The 19,867-nt window shown below is 43.0% G+C and overlaps 1 protein-coding gene across 7 annotated transcripts in view; it reads right to left on the bottom strand.

The window, feature by feature from the left end:
* Nucleotides 1-8,438: 8,438 nt before the first annotated feature.
* Nucleotides 8,439-19,867, bottom strand: part of SETD1B (SET domain containing 1B, histone lysine methyltransferase) — a 68,957-nt gene continuing 57,528 nt past the window's right edge. For 6 of the 7 annotated variants that reach the window (XM_008163555.4, XM_008163556.4, XM_042852476.2 and 3 more), the window contains 5 exons: nucleotides 14,554-14,720; nucleotides 12,854-12,985; nucleotides 11,634-11,753; nucleotides 9,494-9,631; nucleotides 8,439-8,724 (listed from right to left, as the gene is read on the bottom strand). In XM_008163555.4, the coding sequence (XP_008161777.2) occupies nucleotides 8,551-8,724; nucleotides 9,494-9,631; nucleotides 11,634-11,753; nucleotides 12,854-12,985; nucleotides 14,554-14,720 (731 nt within the window). In that variant the 3' untranslated portion in view covers nucleotides 8,439-8,550. The remainder of the gene's footprint in view (nucleotides 8,725-9,493; nucleotides 9,632-11,633; nucleotides 11,754-12,853; nucleotides 12,986-14,553; nucleotides 14,721-19,867) is intronic. The other variant, XM_042852475.2, reaches the window with a different exon arrangement.

Here is a 19,867-nt window from a genome sequence, read left to right as displayed (position 1 = left end):
ATTTAGCCCCAAACTGCATGATTTGCAAAACAAAACAAAACAAAAAAAGTTTGCATAAATAGCTGAGAGCAGCAGGGTGAAGACACCTGAAAGGAGGCAGGGAGGGAAAGCGACCACCAAAGGGGGTGGACGGGCAGATGAAAAACAAGTAGCCTGAGGGGTGAAGAGGGACAAGTTATTAGAGACGGGGAAGGGGGAATAGAGGACTATAAGATGGACTATAAGGTGGATAGAAAGCTGGCTAGATCATCGGGCTCAACAGGTAGTGATCAATGGTTCCATGTCTAGTGGCAGCCGGTATCGAGCGGAGTGCCCCAAGGGTCGGTCCTGGGGCCGGTTTTGTTCAATATCTTCATTAATGATCTGGAGGATGGCGTGGATTGCACCGTCAGCAAGTTTGCAGATGACACTAAACTGGGAGGAGTGGTAGATACGCTGGAGGGTAGGGATAAGATACAGAGTGACCTAGACAAATTGGAGGATTGGACCAAAAGAAATCTGATGAGGTTCAACAAGGACAAGTGCAGAGTCCTTCACTTAGAACGGAAGAATCCCATGCACTGCTACAGACTAGGGACCGAGTGGCTAGGCAGCAGTTCTGCAGAAAAGGACCTAGGGGTTACAGTGGACGAGAAGCTGGATATGAGTCAACAGTGTGCCCTTGTTGCCAAGAAGGCTAATGGCATTTTGGGCTGTATAAGTAGGGGCATTGCCAGCAGATCAAGGGATGTGATCATTCCCCTCTATTCAACATTGGTGAGGCCTCATCTGGAGTACTGTGTCCAGTTTTGGGCCCCACACTACAAGAAGGATGTGGAAAAATTGGAAAGAGTCCAGCAGAGGGCAACAAAAATGATTAGGGGGCTGGAGCACATGACTTATGAGGAGAGGCTGAGGGAACTGGGATTGTTTAGTCTGCAGAAGAGAAGAATGAGGGGGGATTTGATAGCTGCTTTCAACTACCTGAAAGGGAGTTCCAAAGAGGATGGATCTAGACTGTTCTCAGTGGTACCAGATGACAGAACAAAGAGTAATGGTCTCAAGTTGCAGTGGGGGAGGTCTAGGTTGGATATTAGGAAAAACTTTTTCACTAGGAGGGTGATGAAGCACTGGAATGGGTTACCTAGGGAGGGGGTGGAATCTCCATCCTTAGAGGTTTTTAAGGTCAGGCTTGACAAAGCCCTGGCTGGGATGATTTAGTTGGGGATTGGTCCTACTCTGAGCAGGGGATTGAACTAGATGACCTCCTGAGGTCTCTTCCAACCCTGATATTCTAGGATTCTATGAATTGATTGCCTGGGGCAACTGCTTCTCTTCCCAGCCACAGGGAGGGGTCCTCCCCTTTTTTTACATCTCTTTCTCCTGTCCAACTTCCTGTGGCTCTCTCTCTCCTGCATCTGCCACTGCCCCCACCCCAACATTTTACTGTGCCCCCCCCCCTTTACCTTGAAGGGAAGTGTCTTCCCCCTCCCACCCCAGTCAGAGGGCAGCTCTAGCAGAGCCTCCTGCCCTTCCCCTCTCAGGAGTGTGTGTGCGCCATGGTGGGGGGGAGGGGGCTGGAGAGGAGGGCCAGCAGGCTGGGACAACAAATTTTTCTTCAAGAAGGGGTGGGGGAGGAATGGAAAAAGCCCACTCCTTTCGCTGCAAATGTACCTTGGGGAGAGCTGGGACAGGCTAGGCCAGCCCTTCCCCACTGAGGCAGAATTCTGAGGGGACCCAAGGCAGTTGGAGCAGGGCAAGCATTGGATCCAGAGTGGGAAAGGGAGAGGTGGTTGTGTGGAGATAAGAGTCCTGCCTCCCTCTGCCACTGGTGTGGGGAGATTTGTACCTTCCTCCCCACCCCAATTGTTTGGAATGAGGAGCAATTAGTGACCGAGAAATGTCCCCCAGGGAGCTGCACACAACTTGGCAGTTATGGAGAGTGGAGCATGTGCAGGAGAACATGGAGATCAGGAGGGAGATGGAGGGGAACACAGATGATGGGCAGATGGATGTCACGTTGTGCCTCCCTACAACTATCTCAGAAGCACATTACTGGGGGAGGAGGGAGACTTCGGACAACTTTGAAAATCCACAAACCCATCAAGTTAACCCCACCCTAGAACCACGCCTTTAGGTGGCTTATCAATGCGTCCAATTCAGCCCTTGGGCCCAAGCACCATGCTGCTTCTGAAAAGGTCTTGTGCAGCCCTAGGAACCTTAGAAAACCCTTTTGGCCACTTAAACTGCCAGTTTCTCCCATGGGAGCTGTTGAAAATCCAGGCCATTCTCATCAACTGCAGACTGTGGGGTGGGAGGTTTGAACAGAAACGGCATCTCATCCTAGTGATGAAATTTGCTACTGCAAACACTAGTTCACGGCCTCCTTCTGTGCCACGCTGGGCTTGTTTTTTCATCTGTTTCAATTGTAAGCTCTCTGAGGCAAGGATGGCTTCTTCCTACAGACAGAACCCTGGGCACTGCCACAATACTGCAAATAATTAATAGAGGGGGTAGCACTTTAACGGCCAAACAAGGGGTTGAGAGTAGACTCCAGGGTTTTATCTTCAAATCTACCACTATCTCGATGTGTGACTGAGGCGGTGCTCCCTGTGGCCAAATGGGGGCAGAGGGTGCATGGCTTTGGCTCCCTCAGCTCGCAGAGCTGTCAGTCTACCCCTGGTGTCCAGGAATCTGTAAACCCCCAGGGGGCTGGTAGGGGATCCCAGGCTTGCCCACTCCATTGGGTTCCAGGTCCGGGCCCTCAAGCTAGATAAGGAGAGTCAGGGTTGCTGACCGGGACTGTACCCTGAGCTCCTTCCTACCTTCCCTCGGGCCTCGGCAGGCTCTTCAGTCTGTGGGTTTGTTTGCCCCTTGCTGAGTGTTGTCCCTAGTGGCTCTCTAGCAGTCTGCTGACTGGAGTTCCCTTCTCACTGCTCTGTTAGCCATCCCGCTCTTCTGCTTCCCAGCCCTTTTATCCTCCCAGCTGCTGCTAGACTGCCAATCAGCAGTGTCTGGCAGGGCTTGTATTAACCCTTCAGTTGCTGGGTAACATGGGGTACATACACCCCATGGCAGTGACCTTGGGCAAGACTCTTAACTTTGTGTCTGTTTCCCTCCACTGTAAAATGTAGACCAAGTTCATTACAGATTTAGCACAATTAAAAAAAAATACCCAAACTAAAAGCTCTTAGCTCCCTGCCAACCTTACAGCATAAAGAGTCACAGACAGATAATACAAACAGCCTGCAACAGTATCTCTAAGGGATGTTGAGAGACATGCAGGCTAGATGATCATAATGGTTCCTTAAACTCTCAATTGATGTTTAAATTAGTGCGTTTGGGGATCCTGGGATAAGAAGAGCTATAGCTGTGCAAAGTATGATCCCAGTCCCACAAATCTTATTCAACTAAGTGATCCTTACCCATGCAAATAGTCACGGGGTTACTCACGTGACAAAGTGTGACAGAATCGGGCTCTATGTTTGTAGGCCCTGATCCTGTAGTGAGAGTCACATGGGTATGTTAATAAAACGTAGCTCTTCAGGGTAGGGACAGTCTCTTATTGTGTGTCCATACAGGGCCTAGCACAATAGGGTCCCCAACCTCAGAGGCCTCTAGCTGCTACTGTAATAGAGTAATAAGCACAATACAGTTTTTTCTGTAAGAAAAGTCAGTATATTTATGGTTTGCTTTATAAAAGTTACTATAATACAATGGTACATAGTATTCAATTCACAAAAATATGAACAAATATATACAGCATGACACATCCACAACAAAACACTTTCTTCAAAACAAGATACATACTGATGACAGAATCTATATGCACAAAACATCCCTAAATTTATAAATTTGCTTAACAAAAGAGAAAGCAGAAATCCTAAATCTTCAAAGCAGAGATTTTTTAAAAAAGAACTTAAAAAAAAAAAAAAGCAGAATTTTCATTTATTGCAAACCATTTTACCTGCCTCCTTTTAAAGGAGGCCCTTAACCTTCACACTGTGAATTAAAACAACCTGTTTACAGAAGCCATGAAACAGCAAGGAATGAGGGCAGCTTTTTAGGTTTTGTTTTTAAAACTGCCGATTGGATTAGAGTGTCCTTTACAATGTGTTTCTTTTCACTTGTACAAATATTACAATTGCAATTAAAGAGGAAATTTATAAAAACAAAACATTAAATTGAAAAAATCCAGATGCAGATTTGCTTAAATACATTTTAGGTTGTCTATTAATAGACTGTACATATTTCCTCGCTTGAAATAAATAGATTTTGCACATTAGGTTTCAGACTGGGAAAAAAAAAAAGCCTCCACTTGGCATTCTTTTGTCTTCAGTTTCTTAATGCTTCTAATTTCATCTACTTATTTGACCAAAAAAAAAAAAAAAAAATATTTATACAGAATTTACATTATACAAAGCTTGACACAAGCTGTAAATGCCACCAGCTCCTTTTCTATATGCATTCCTTCTCCCTCCCCCGTCTTCCTGACATGAGTTAGAGCTGGAATCTTCTTTTTAAAAAGAACTCCAAAATTACAATAGTCACTTTTAATAAATTATTTACATGCTCTTGAAGTACAAAGAAATCAGCAAAAAAATTCAACATGTTTCTACAAGAAACAGTGTCTGAAGAGAAGATTCTTAAGTTTGCCTATGTACAGAAGATGCATTTTTTTAAACTTCAAAATCCTTTTTTCCTTAAATTTTTATTTTATATAGAAATGCACTGAAATGATCCCTGAAAAAGGTCACAAAAACCAGAACTGAATCTACTGTTTACATTGTCAGAGTTTAAAAATGTTTTTCTTGTAGAAATAAGCTGTTCTGTACAATATAAATATCTGCAAGATGAGCCCCCCCCTTCCCACCCCTTGATAGTTACAGATTACTTATGGGACCCAACATAGTTCTGGAATTGGAAAATATTGGTGTGAAACTGACAGATAAATGAACAGGGCAGGCAGGACATGCAGGTTTTCAAGCAGAGAGGGCACTTACTATATATGCCGATTTCTAAGGCATTTACAAACATAACTAAAGCCACCTCATTCACGCTTGGGGACAATAATAAGGCTTGCAACTACATTTCCACAACTTTTGTGTTATTTTCTGGGATTGTTTCACGTAGCAGGCGCATTAAAGTGATTCAGTTTCAGGGGAGAAAATTTAACAGGGAACACAGTCAATCTTGTTGTTTGTTGTTAATGTAAGCCCAAGCAGAATTAAGGATATGGTCTTCAATGACATACAGAAAAATTCTCCTGTAAATACCCCCACAAAGAAGAATGCTTGGCAAGCTTTAAGTTTAGTTCTTCTCCCCTCCTTGAAAACTTTCCACATTACAATGAGCTTTTAATGGCTATGGCAACACCCAGTTTAGCAGGGCATGAGGCTGTGCCAGCCTTGGGCTGATGTCTATACCTTACACACTATGTTCTCTCCATTCTGCTCTACAATCTCAGGTTTTGTAGGCTACCGGCCTTTGTAACTTGGAAGAGTCATAAATGTGTAACTGGTACAGCAGCCCAAATACATATTTGTATCTACAGAGTGCCCAGACATTGCCCAACCAAGACCACGTGAGTGACTTGCCAGAAATGAGGCGGCCAAAACTAGTATGCATAAAATGGAGGCCATTGCTGCCACCCATTTAATGTCAACTGAGACATCCTTTGGAGACTACAAGTCCCACCATCAAATACTCCATCCTGGCCCACTCAGAGGCTGCTCAATTCAAGATGGAAGCTTTGCATACTGGGCCCTGCAAGCCAGGATTCTGAAGGGAAACAAACAAACAAAGCAGCATGAAGTCCGGCTTCTACGCTCATATTTAGACTCTGAAATACGTAACCTGCTTTTTCAAAAGTGCTGCGCACTCAGCTGCCCCCATGGAAACAGCTGGGCGCTGAACACGTTGGAAAAGTCAGAGCAGTTATTTAAGAGTCTAAATAGGGATTTAGGGAAACATTTTCAAACGTGCCAGAGTGACTTAGAAGGTAAAGGTACTTCAGCATTTTTGAAAATTTCACCCTCGGAAACTAATATTAGTCTCATTTTTTTAATCTTGGCCAGAGTCTCTATAGGCTGCTTCTCCATAATAAAGACAAAGGCAATTGCATGTGGCCACCCTATCATCCCTCACAATCCACTGGGGTCATCAGTGTCATAGGAAACGTATTGTATATTCAAACTGGACAATGTATTCGTAAGAAACCAACGTTGATACAGTAGTTTGAAGGGATGGAAAGGAAGAAGGCAGAGAAATGAATATGGGTTTGATATTCAGAACTTTAGTTCTGAAACACAAAGCTTTAGTGCATTCCCCAAAGCCTTAGACATGCCAACTGGAGATACAGTATGAAAGGAAGAATCATATTCAAACAAATAAAGGAGCAGTTGGCTTAATTCCCAAATGCTCCCAACGAATCTGTAGTTATAACCAGCTCTCAAAGACAGAAACCACTTGTGCTTCTAATAAATGTATGTCTTTGGGTCCAGATACCCACTGTTGAGGAGATTTTCAGAAAGCATTTACTGGGGGAAAAAATCACCAAACCAAAAACAAAAGAAATAAAAAGGAGAGACTATTGCATGTCCAATCTCAGGGACAATGTAACTATCCTCAGCTAGAAATGCAGATAATATTAAGGCAGCTTGTATCAGTCATATGTTCCAGCTCCTCTAGGCCTTTTGCTTGAAAAAGAAATGAAATATAGAAGTCTACCCCATATTACATGCTACCTACTGTAATACAGTCCTGGCAAATATATATGCAGTATAAATAACTCCTAAAAAACTCATTTCCAAGATTCCAACTTCTGATCATTGAAGCATGATCAGGCAGTAATCGTCACTAGACAGAAGAGAGTATGAACTCAGCTGTCCAAGTTACTCGAAAGGGAAAAGATTTTTAGTTACTGTGATAACAGTACCATTTTCCCCTCTACAAATTGTGTGGTTTTTTTTTAAATGGCTTAGTACAACTAAGTTCCACATGTAAGCAGGAGGAATTGAATACGTTTTGAAAGACTGATCCGCTTACCTTCAAGTGGCCAAATAATATTTCAGATCAAAATAAATACTTGATTGGATTCTGGCTCATTTGAAATGGAACCCCTAGTATAAAACCGAGGATTTCATTACAACCTACGCTTACAGTGATAACATGTTTTCTAAAAGGAAAAGAATGTTTTTATTTGGAAGTTAAACTTTTTTAAAAACCAATTTTCATACTGTACGCAGTTTGGGACAGACTCTGATACCCTCATGCACTTTGAGCAGTGCCTTACTCCATAATTAGTCCTATTGAAATGAATGGGACTAATTTCAGGTACTGCTCAGTGTGAGTGAGAGTGGCAGAATAGAGCCCTTTAGTAGTAGAACAAGAATCTCACCCATACAAGTGCAAAGCAAACAGTCTGACTGAAAAGTCATGGCAGGGAGGGAAAAGAGGCTGCGTGTCATGAGGTGAAGTTGGAAATAAACAACAAAAGAAACCCAGCGGTTGGTTTCTTACAGGGAAAGAAATCTCAGTGCCATCTTCTATGAACTGTTCTAGTAGTGTATGCTTAAAAGACAGTAAGAATTCTACAGCATAAACAATGACTGTACTGATCATTTAATTTCAGCCTCAGTATTTTGAATGAAAGAGGAATAGATCCACCAGAAATGTAGATACAGAAAAGGCCATTTATCAAGCCACCTTTTGCAAGGAAGGACGAAGTAACTGATTAAACTTATTAATTATGCAGATTGTGGTATTAAGTATTTTTTCTGTATGGTAATAGAGCTATTGATCCCCCCAAAATACCAGCATGGCATGTGAAAATTAGAGGTGAGCCTAAGGCATTAAGTTCAGGTCCATTACAGAGCTGAATGTTCCCCAGCTTTCCAGGATGTTTGGGTCAGAGGAATTGATCAGGCCCATCTCTAAGGAAAAGGCAGGACAGTTCATTTATAGTCTCATTGTAGACACACCCAAGCATACACACACGCACACACACTCTCACACTCTTGCACCCAAGCCTCTGGCTTGCTCTGTAACATCAACCATACATTTATTTACAGCTTACTCTGAAAAGTCTGTGCAATTTCAGCCAATCAAGCTCCCAACAAACCTTTATGGCATTTTCAGTCTCTGCTTCACATTTAAACGTTGAATGTCTTTTTCAAACAACAAACTGATGAGAAAAAGGTAGCAGCATTTATGGAAAGACAAAGGTTTACAACAAAAACAACAACAACAAAGGTACCATTATCGTACTATGAGCAATAATATAGAGACTGAACAGAGAGAAGCTAGTGTTTGGATATACTATGCCACAAAGTGGTAATCACCTTTTGTGTGTGTTGGATCTGACGAGGAAGAGCACCTGAAACGTGAACAGTCCTAGTTATGCATGTGCGCTTTTTGCTTTCACTTGTGATCCTGACAGAAGTGCGAAACTTGCTTGGTTTTCTTCTCTTCTTCTTCTTTTTTTTTTTTTTTTTTGGCAAAGTGCAACCACACCTGGTTACTGCAGTTCTGACATGGCCGAAGGTGCAAGTGTGACGAGAAGCCTCGGGATTAGTTCAGGGTCCCCCTGCAGTTCTCAGAGCCGCACAGACATGGGATCTTTACATCCTCGATCGGAAACTTGTAGTCGTAAGTAATTTCCTCATTCACATTGATGTGCTGCTTGGAGTAGATGACAATCTTCTTCTGAGACTCCACGGTGATGACTTTAGCATAACAATTTGGCTGCAGGGGTGACCAATTGGGAAAGGGGTTAATTTTCTGGAAGTTTTACATTTGCAGGCTTCTTTAGCAGTTATTTAAATCAGCTGAGTTGTTGCAATTATTTTTACAGAGGGGCACAGGTACTTTTCCTGGGGCTGGGGTGTGGGGCTTTCACTTTCTCCTGCCATACTCAATTCCTCATGGGAATGGGAAGATTTATTGGGGGAATTAAGACAGAAAATAAAGTTCAGCCTTCACTATACTTCTTCTAAGGTACAAATCATGACAGTTTGTACAGTCAGCATGAACGGCTCCTACAGGCTTTGGAATCTCAGGTGGGAGGCAGTAATGCCTCAGACACCCAAATTATTATTACTTATTGAGTGCACACAGTCTGCCCAGTACTGTACAGAACACAGGCAAAGGGAGAGTCCCTGCCTGGAGGAGACAGACAACCCTGGTCCTACATGAACACCATTTGGAGGCTGTTCCCATAGCAGTGTTTGGGCTATGTTTTGTTTTAAACACCGTGCAATAGTGTCTCTCCAGGACCCTTAGATACAGTCGGGTTTCTGGGGCCAAATTCAGAGCTGACTCTAAATTGTTGTAACTTACATCTTCCAGTCCCCTCATACCAGTTCATTATACTAGTCTTGACCCACATCAGCTTATCAATATGTTGATTACAGCTCCTATTAAACATCACCACCTCTGAGTATAACTGAATGTCTGGCTGATTTATCTGTAAGTAAAGGCCAGCTCTCAGAAGCATAAACAAAGTGATACTTACATTGCAGCTATGATTAATAAACCTGGCAAAGTTTCCACATTTTGTTGCATCAATGATGGTGTCATGGTCGACCCTGAACATGTAACTGCTCCCAATGCCTTCATCCTCGTATCGTTTCTCTCGCATGTCTGCAATGACCTACCAGGCAAACCAATTGTCGAGTCAGTGTGTGCCGTAGAGATGGGCAGTAAAGTACAAGGGATTTATATGCAGTCAATTTAAAAGGCACAAACCAAAACTGCCATTCAGGATTTAAAAAGATATTTAGGACCCCAAATTATTCAAGAAAAGACAGCCTTAGAATTCAAAGGACAAGCATTTAGGATGGGATTTTCAAAGATTAGGCACTGAATTTCAAATGGGATTCAGCACCTAATTCCCTTGGACTTTGGAGAAGCCTGCTTTACATTTGAAACCCATACACCGCTGAAACCTACACAGAGGACAACACTCAGCAGGGCCCCTAGCTCTGCACTGAAAAAGATGGTGAGACTCCGAAAATGCTATGACCAGCTCACGTAGGAGGAATGTGTATCAAGAACCCTTGTCCCAGTCACTTGCATTCCTTTCATCACATCCCGCTCAATTTCTGCCTTGACAATCCTTCTAAAGTAAAATCGGACTCTGCATGTGAATGTTAGAGAACTTTAAAATTACACTACACTCTTAAACCAGAAATTTGGTCAGGGCAAAATTTCCAGAAAGAGCCCCTGCACAATACAGGCGAGAACTGCGCCTGTGAAAAATGCACAGCTCTGAAATCTGCCAAGGGTAGGGCTTGAACTCACAGTGCATAGGTGCAGCTGAGTACAGTGTGTAACCTTGAGCTGCCTGCACACCCTATGGCTTCAAACAGAGCCCAAGTCTTGCCGCACGAGCAAGTTCACTGGTTCAGACACATCAGGTTAGCTTGTGCTGACCTGGAGTTCCAAACTTTACTCTCAGTAATTTATTCAGTATTGCTTCCCCAGGGCACAAGCGGAGATCAAGTCCATGGGATCGTATCATTTTGGGGAAGATCAGAGCATTAGTTTGAGTCCCAGATGTGGGCAACAAAATGTCAGAAGAATCATGTGATTTTTTTTTTTTTTTGTAAACAGCTGATGTTTTATGGGGTGGGGGGAGCTGTATCTCAGGAACCCAACTGCTCAAATGACCCCAAATTTGGATTTTAGAGCCCTTATAATCATCTTTCAAAAAGTAGGTGACTCTCAGGCTTATCTATAGCACAGCTTCTTCATGTCTGTGTCTCATTTGCCTTAGAGATTGTATGTTCATCCAGAGCAGTGAATGGGTAGCTAAACGGCTGTGCACATTTATGGCACTCTTAAACAAAAATGAAAATAAAAAGGACAAAAATTCTGAGAATATGTCTGGATTTAATCCTGTTTCAAGAAATTCTGCTCCAGCCTACATTTATCCGGTATTCTAAACAACCGTTTTTTTTAAAAGCACACCAGGGCTTCGGCCAGTCCATCATGTGAACAAAAGTATTTTAAATTTGTCTTGTCAAAAATCATAAATTGGAGTCTTTTATCTTACCAGAGGGGTAGCTGTGTTAGTCTGAATCTGTAAAAAGCAACAGAGGGTCCTGTGGCACCTTTGAGACTAACAGAAGTATTGGGAGCATAAGCTTTCGTGGGTAAGAACCTCACTTCTTGCATCTGAAAAAGTGAGGTTTTTACCCACGAAAGCTTATGCTCCCAATACTTCTGTTAGTCTCAAAGGTGCCACAGGACCCTCTGTTGCTTTTTATCTTACCCTCATTTCCACACAGATGTGACATAATATCATCAATAGGATTCTGCACAATGACTTCATCTTGCATATGTTACTCTCTGAAATGGTTTCCAGAGAACAGGCAGGAGGAAACAGAGCAAGAGAACCGACCCATGCACAAAAAACCCAGAAGAAACACTCAAGATTTATGCATTGTGTGGTATTGAAAGCCTCAAGGAATCTTTAGTGTTTGTGAATTTACAAGCGGGATGGAGAAGATGAATAAAACCAGGTAGGTATGAAGAGTGATGCTACTGAGGACAGGTACATGTGACCTTCCACACTTCATGAAGTAGAGGTCTTCCACTCTGACTGAGTCATGGCAAAGGCCCTGTGGTCACCCATGGGGAATACAGCTTACCTGTCTGATGTTCTGACCCACATATTCAATCACCATCTCATCAGCTGCAATGGGCTCCATAGCAAAAAGGCCCCAGTCATGAATGTGACTCTTGCAGAATTTTAGCTTTTTCTTCCGGAACTGTGTACAAAACAACCCCAAACCATCATGAGCAAAAAATGAAACAGCAATCCGCACAGTACACAGCACATACGAAAGAGCCTTTGCAGTGTGTTCCATGCCACAAGTGGGACATTTCAGCATGTGGCACCTGACTCTATAGTTAAATCAGACTATTAATTACCTCCACGTTAGCTGTGAAAAGGAGTGTAGTCTAGTGGTTAGAGAAGGGAAGACGTCGTCTTGATTCTTGGGTTCTACTCCCAGTCCTGCCTCGATTCAGAGTGTTCTTGTGCAAGTTGGTAGAACAGGCCCTTTTGGGCTATATCTCCTTTGCACTAGTGTCTAATGGGTTGTAGTAAGCACACACTTTTGGTCTGGGGCTCAGCTCCATTTGTTCATTGATTGTCTGGTTCCTGTTTTATTGTCTCTGTCTATCATGTGTTAAATCCCACAGGGTATATACACTGACCTCTGCCCCATGGGTTTCCCTTTGATTTGCTCCTTTCCATTCCATTTAGGTATTTGAACATTAGATCAAAGAGATCTAGCGATTGTAGAAAGTCAATACCCCAGGCCAAAGTACCTCAAACTACCTGCTGTTCTGAAGAGACAGTGCTACTAAGGGGTGAGAAGACAGTTCAGTGTGGAAATCCCTCCCAAACCTTCACTGAGACAATGAACAAGGGTGCCCAAATGTGGAGGAGGTTTTTGTGATGTGAATACCTGTCCACTAGGAACTGGACAGAGATCACCATCTAATTTCACACAGGCTACACAGCCATCAGATGGTAACTACTTCTGGTTACTACTGACCTGAACTAGTTTGGACCCCACAATTTACAGAGGATTCTCTTTGTCCCATTATCAACCCCCTTGTTCATGCAGTTGAAGCCACTGGACATATTGTACTAAGTAGCTCTTTCTCCCAGACATACTGCTATGGAGTACTACACAGTTTAATGTGATAAGGAAATATATGGCATCATAGCTAGATTTATAAACCACATGTTTTGCCATGGATCTGTGGCTTTTAGCTGGCCTTGCCTTAGCTTATTCCTAACCAGCACCCGACCTGTGCTCTCCAATTCACAGAATAAAAATCTGGTTGCGTGACGTACCTTCAGTTGGTTAAATTTGAGTAGGTCGCTGTCACAGCTACCAGTGAAGGATGAGAGAAGCCTGCGTTGCTCTGACCTCCTCTCAGAGCCTGCCCGGGTGGAAGCATGAGGTTGGGCAGGGATGCTCATTCCCTGCAAAAGAGGAAGAACAGTTTAGGAGTTGCAATTTAAAAAGATCTGGGGCAACCCATTTGTACATCTCTTAGCGACAAGTGAGAGATGAAAGCTGAGCCAGTGAGTTTGATGCACATCCTCACACAGGCAGTACAGATCTCAGCACAGACTCAGAGTAGAAACTATTGGATTAGTTAACACAGTCTGCCCTGGCCAGTGAAAAACTCCTCCCTACAGTATATTTGCAGCATGGTCTACTAGGTAAGGCAGGTTAAGAGCGTCTGGACTCCTGGGTTCTACTTCCAACTCTGCCACAGAACACAGAAATTGTAAGACTTGATCAACTGGTCAGTTGCCAGTGGTCTACGTAGCCCAGTATCTGGTCTCTGACAGTGGCCACTACCAGATGCTTTGGAGGAAGGTGCAAAATCTTCATAGTGGACACATACTGAGTAAGTTGCTCTTAGAGGTAAGTTTCTTCCTAATCCTAGTCAGTCAGTGGTTGGCTGTTCCCTTGCAGCACGAGGTCTTATATCCCTTCTAACGAGATTTTTTTTTATCCTATCTAATATAATTGTGGAGTTTCTCATATCCATAGAAAGTCTAATCCTGTCTTGAATACACTACACTAAACTCTTGGCCTTACTGACACCTTCTGGAAATTACTTCAGTAGGTTAGTTATGCTTTGTGTAAAAGAATATTTCATTTGATCAGTTTTAGATTCAATAACTTTCAATTTCACGAAATGCCCCCTTGTTCTTTCATCATGAGAAAAGGTAAATAGGAGCACTTGATTTGCCTTCTCTATGTCACTGATTAATTTGATTACCTCTATCACCTCCCCTCTCTAACTAAACAGTTGCAGTTTCTGAGGTAACGGGTCTATTACAGGAGAGGGTGGGAAAGGTTCTGTGCCCTGCAATGTGCAGAAGGTCAGATTAGATAATCATGATGGTCCCTTTCTGACCTTAAGAGTCTATGAGTCTTCAGTCTCTCTTCATGTACAAATCTTTCCATTCCTCTAATCACTCTATCACACCTCCTTGCTCTGCAACATGATACCTTGGTATACGCAGCCCCAATAAAGTATTTTAGATCTATATTGAAAAACAGGTTCCTCAATCCCCCCAAAGGACTTCCAGAATGACAAACTATACATGTATATAAGTATCGCTTCACTTCTGCCACCGTGGAAATGCCCCTGCAATGGGGTGCAATGCAGCAGCCATTGAGAAAACACCAGTGACTACGCAGAACAGTTTAGGAGAGGAGGTGAAGGACACCATATATAGCTCTACCAACAGGGACATTTAAGTAGGCAGAATGCATTTCCCCATATTGGAATTTGGCCAGGACACAGGGGGAAGACACCCCCACTCTTACAGAAAATAGCCAGGGACCTTTGATGACCTTGAATCAATAGGATCTCTGTTTTATTTCTCATCTGAAAGGCAATACTTCCCACAGGGAAAGCCATACTGGGGCACTGGCTTAATTCGATCTCAGAGAGGAGAGTTACTAACACCACATTTCAAGACAAATCCAGCTAACACAAGGAAACAGTCAGCAATGAGAGTCTCCTTACTTGTGTATCAGCTGGCGGCTCCTCTGCAAATGCACGACTATTGTTGAGGTATTTAAGTTTGTCTTTCTTATCTATTTTGTAATAGCCTTCACTTCGTGCACAACCTGTAACATGTTCCCGCATGCCATCATCCCGCTTCTTCTTCTTCGGGGTAGAAAAGCTAGTAGGTGGAACTAAGTTAAGGAGAAACCCAGCTACACGTAGAAATCAGACAACAAAACACTCTGCTTGGTATTTGGTTCTTACAGCCATGTGGACAATTTCAATGCTACTTGAAAAAAAGAAGAAAGAAAGAAGGAAATTAAGACCATTTGCCAGAACAAGCTGCTAGAGAAATGGAAATCTAACTGTCAGGCAACTGGAAAGGTTTGCACATTTTTTTGCAGGTTTTAGGATTCGGCAAATGAAAGTGGTTTCCATCTAATGGTTCCGTGGTGACCATGTCAAGTGAGTTTGGGCATCTCAGTCTACTTCCCTGTAGACAAAGGACACCATCACTATTGGCACTATTTGACAGTCTCCACAAAGAGGCCAGTTGACTGTACGGGCAACAAAGACCAAATTAATTGCTCACCCCGAGAGTTGGATCCCTCAAGGTAAAAGACGGGGCAGAGTGGTAGTGGGACAAGTTAGCACTGCTGTTCCCCATGCTGTACGTGATCAATAGCTACTGAAAGAACTTCAGCCTCCAGGGCCAACAATTTGGTACCTTCCATGAGCTCAGAAAATTAAATAGTTTTTAGGGCAACCCCACATCCCTACATGAGAAACAGACATTTCTTTATTTGTCACTATAATGCTCTGGGACAGCAAAATACATTAAAACACAGAATAATGAAGAAATCTAATGAAATGGAAGAGGGGAATGGGCCCATCTGTCAAGAAAAGGCTGTTCGGAGATGACTTCGGCAAAGTACATGACCATGGACAGAGAGACAGCAGCCGCCTGAGTACCTGGTTAAGCAGTTTGCTCTGTATGTTTTTAAGGACATTTCCCACCCACTTGTAGTGTTTCTAGAACTTCCTCACAACATCTCAGACTGTGGTCAAGATACCACGAACGTATCACGGCAGCAAAGAATCATCACTTGATATAGTGCTAGAGAGGGCAAGGAAACGCTCCCTCTCTCAAATCCGGCTCCTGATTAGCTGTAGTAGCACAGCTCCCCAGACTTTCACAGGAGCAGAATCAGGTCCAGGCAGATATTCCAAAGCCCATCCTGAACTCCTAATTGGCCAAGCAAAACTTAGGACTCGTTTGGTTATAATATTAAATGTCCACCCACACCCTTCCTCTCCCTAATATGGACCTATATAGAAAACAGCACTGTGCAGTGGTTGGAGCTGTGGATGGGAACAAAAGATTATATTCTCTGCTCTGCCACCAATCCCAGCTGACTTTGAGTGACAAAACTCACTTCTCTGTGCTTCAGTTTCCACAACTGTACAATTGCAATGATAATGATTTTTCCCCCCATACAAGGGTATGGCAAGGATTCATGAGTGTTTGTTAAATGCTTTGAGGTTCTAGGTCAAGGCAATACAGGAGGACAGAGTATTATTATATCACATCATATTGCAAGACTATTAAAACAGTTATGACACCAATTTTCATTTTCACCAGATGGCCCTAAAACAAGCTCTTCAGTTCAGTAAACCTCGCCTACAAGGATTTATTGTCACTATAATAAAATAGGGAAAGAACAAGTTAAAAATTACTTCAACAAGTTAGATGTCTTCAAGTCACCAGGGCCTGATGAAATGCATCCTAGAATGCTCAAGGAGCTGACTGAGAAGATATCTAAACCATTAACATTATCTTTGAAAAGTCATGGAAGATGGGAGAGATTCCAGAAGACTGGAAAAGGGCAAATGTAGTGCCAATCTATAAAAAGGGAAATAAGGACAACTCGGGGAATTACAGACCAGTCAGCTTAATTTCTGTACCCGGAAAGATAATGGAGCAAATAATTAAGTAATAAATTTGCAAACATCTAGAAAATAATAAGATGATAAGTAACAGTCAGCATGGATTTGTCAAGAACAAATCATGTCAAACCAACCTGATAGCTTTCTTTGACAGGGTAACAAGCCTTGTGGATGGCGGGGAAGCGGTAGACATGGTATATCTTGAGTTTAGTAAAGCTTTTGATACTGTCTCTCTCTCATGACCTTCTCATAAACAAACTAGGGAAACACAACCTAGATGGAGCTACTATAAGATGGGTGCATAACAGGTTGGAAAACCATTCCCAGAGAGTAGTTATCAGTGGTTCACAGTCATCCTGGAGGGCATAGCGAGTGGGGTCCAGCAGGGATCAGTTCTGGGACTGGTTATGTTCAATATCTTCATCAATGATTTAGATAATGATATAGAGGGTACATTTATAAAGTTTGCGGATGATACCAAGCTGGGAGAGGTTGCAAGTGCTTTGGAGGATAGGATTATAATTCAAAATGATCTGCACAAACAGGAGAAATGGGCTGAAGTAAATAGGATGAAATTCAATAAGGACAAATGCAAAGTACTCCACTTAGGAAGGAACAATCAGTTGCACACATACAAAACGGGAAATGACTGCCTAGGAAGGAGTACTGTGGAAAGGAATCTGGGAGTAATAGTGGGCCACAAGCTAAATGAGAGTCGACAGTGTAACGCTGTTGCAAAAAAAAAAAAAAAAAAAAAAGTGAACATCATTCTGGGATGTAGTAGCAGGATTGTTGTAAGCAAGACACGAGAAGTAATTCTTCCACTCTACTCTGCGCTGATTAGGCCTCAACTGGAGTATTGTGTCCAGTTCTGGATGCCACATTTCAGGAAAGATGTGGACAAATTGGAGAAAGTCCAGAGAAGAGCAACAAAAATGATGAAAGGTCTAGAAAACATGACCTAGATTGAAGAATGAAAAAATTGGGCTTGTTTAATCTGGAAAAGAGAAGACTGAGAGGGGACATGATAACATTGCAACAAGGGAGGTTTAGGTTGGACATTAGGAAAAACTTCCGAACTGTCAGGGTGGTTAAGCACCGGAATAAATTGCCTAGGGAGGTTGTGGAATCTCCATCATTGGAGATTTTTAAGAAGAGGTTAGACAAACACCTGTCAGGGATAGTCTAGATAATACTTAGTTCTGTCATGAGTGCGGGGGACTGGACTAGATGACCTATCGAGGTCCCTTCCAGTCCTATGATTCTATGATTAGTAAGCATTTGAAATAGCCATTGCAAACAGGTTACTGTACACATGACTATTTTATGTCTAAAAAGCTTCATATGTGAATGATTCTCCCCCCGTAAATTGTAATAGAAACAGTATTTTTATTTTTAACAAAAAATATCTTCTGCATTTGCAAACTGGGTTAGTGAAAAAAAAAAAAGGTGAAAAATGAAACTGACTGGTCCTAAAGTGTAGCTAACTAGCATAGTTTAATTGTCTAAGCTGAGAATGCAAAAAACAAACAAAAGATTAAATTAACAAATTTTCATTTACTATCTACAGCTTGGAGTACTAACATAGGTAAGTTTTTTTTTTTCAAAACAATTTAACTTGTCAGTATTCTATCAAGACCTAACGGCCTTCATAAACCTTGAAAATGACTTTTCTTGTAATAAAATCTCCATCAGCATCCTCCCGACGGGTACACATTTATAATGTACTTCGAAAGCAGCATTAACATACAACTGTATTTAGATAGTAGCAGTTCTACACATGACTATGTGCACTTCTGGAAGAAGGAATCTCTGTAGAAGTAGAATTCTGTTGTCTGATTGGAAGCATATGTCCATAAACATGTGCATGAATTAGCAAAAACAAATGGACGTGAAAGTGCCCTTCAACTCTGTATTTGATGCCTTGTTATAAGAAATCCAAGCCCTGTAGAGTTACTTTTATAAAGTCACTTTATAATGAAGTAGGATTGGATGCACTGATGGGAAGTTACAATCAAGTTTTAATCCAGCCCTCAAGCTCCCGCCGGGGAGCGGGTCTAGGGCTTGCCCTGCTCCGGCGCTCCAGCCGGGGAATGGGGTTGGGGGCTTGCCCTGCTCCGCACAGCTCCCAGAAGTAGCGGCATGTCCCCCCTCTAGCTCCTACGTGTAGAAGCAGCCAAGGGGCTCCGTGCGCTGCCCCCGCCCCAAGTACCACCCCCGCAGCTCCCATTGACCAGGAACTGCGACCAATGGGAGCTGCAGGGGTGGCGCCTGTGGACAGAGCAGCGAGCAGAGCTGCGCCTGGCTGTGCCTCTGCGTATGAGGCAGAGGGGGGGACATGCCGCTGTTTCTGGGAGCTGCTTGAGGTTAGTGCTGCCTGGAGCCTGCACCCCTGACCCCATCCTGCACCTCAACCCCCTGCTCCAACCCTGATCCCCCTCCCACCTCTGAACCCCTCGATCCCAGCCTGGAGCACCCTCCTGCACCCCAAACCCTCATCTCCAGCCCCACCCCAAAGCCCTCCCCTCCCCCCCTGCACCCGAACCCGCTGGCCCAGCCCAGAGCCCCCTCCCGCACCCTGAACTCCTCATTTCTGGCCCCACCCCAGAGCCCTCACCCCCTCCCACACCCCAACCCCCAATTTAGTGAGCATTCATGGCCCGCCATACAATTTTCATACCCAGATGTGGCCCTTGGGCCAAAAAGTTTGCCCACCCCGTGTTAGAATAACATTTGTTAATGGAAGGAATTTATTTCAAATATCGCCATTATGCGAATTACCAAATACATCATACACACACACACACACACACACACACACTCACAAAACCTTCCTTTCCAGGACCATCATTCCTACCCTCAGCTGTCCAGTTCTCCTCTTCTTATCCCCTTCCCTAGCAAGTAAAGTACTATTAATGTAGATGCCAATTACTTAAATCTTATAACATTTATTTTTTGCAAATGAGTTTTCAAATGAGGAAGACAAAGGGTATTCAATAAAGTGGATTTTGTAAAGACTTCATACCAAAAACTAAAAGGGGTGAGGGGTGCAGTAAATTTTGTCTCCTTTTTGGATATTTTCTATCAATTAAAAAAATGCATTTGAAGGCTATTACGCAAGCCATAAAAAGGCAGAAGATTAAAAGTTTAAGCCAACAGGCTGCCCTTAGTCATGTCCTGTGGAATGGAGAAAAATAATGAAGAATGAAAAATGCAATGTCAGCCCGAACCTTGAATGTCCTACCTTTTGTTACTCTGCGTCACATGAACATTTCTAAATGAAGAGGAAACCATGTTTTACATGGAATCAGAAGAGATGGGATATTTTACCCCACTGACTGTATCCATACGTATTCCTATAAGGGGAAAATTATGATTAAAACAA

This window comes from Chrysemys picta, chromosome 15 (genome assembly GCF_011386835.1).
Source record: "Chrysemys picta bellii isolate R12L10 chromosome 15, ASM1138683v2, whole genome shotgun sequence".
Taxonomy (NCBI): Eukaryota; Metazoa; Chordata; order Testudines; family Emydidae; genus Chrysemys; species Chrysemys picta.
The sequence above is the reverse complement of the archived record's forward strand: the minus strand, read 5'-3'. Positions and strand labels throughout refer to the sequence as shown.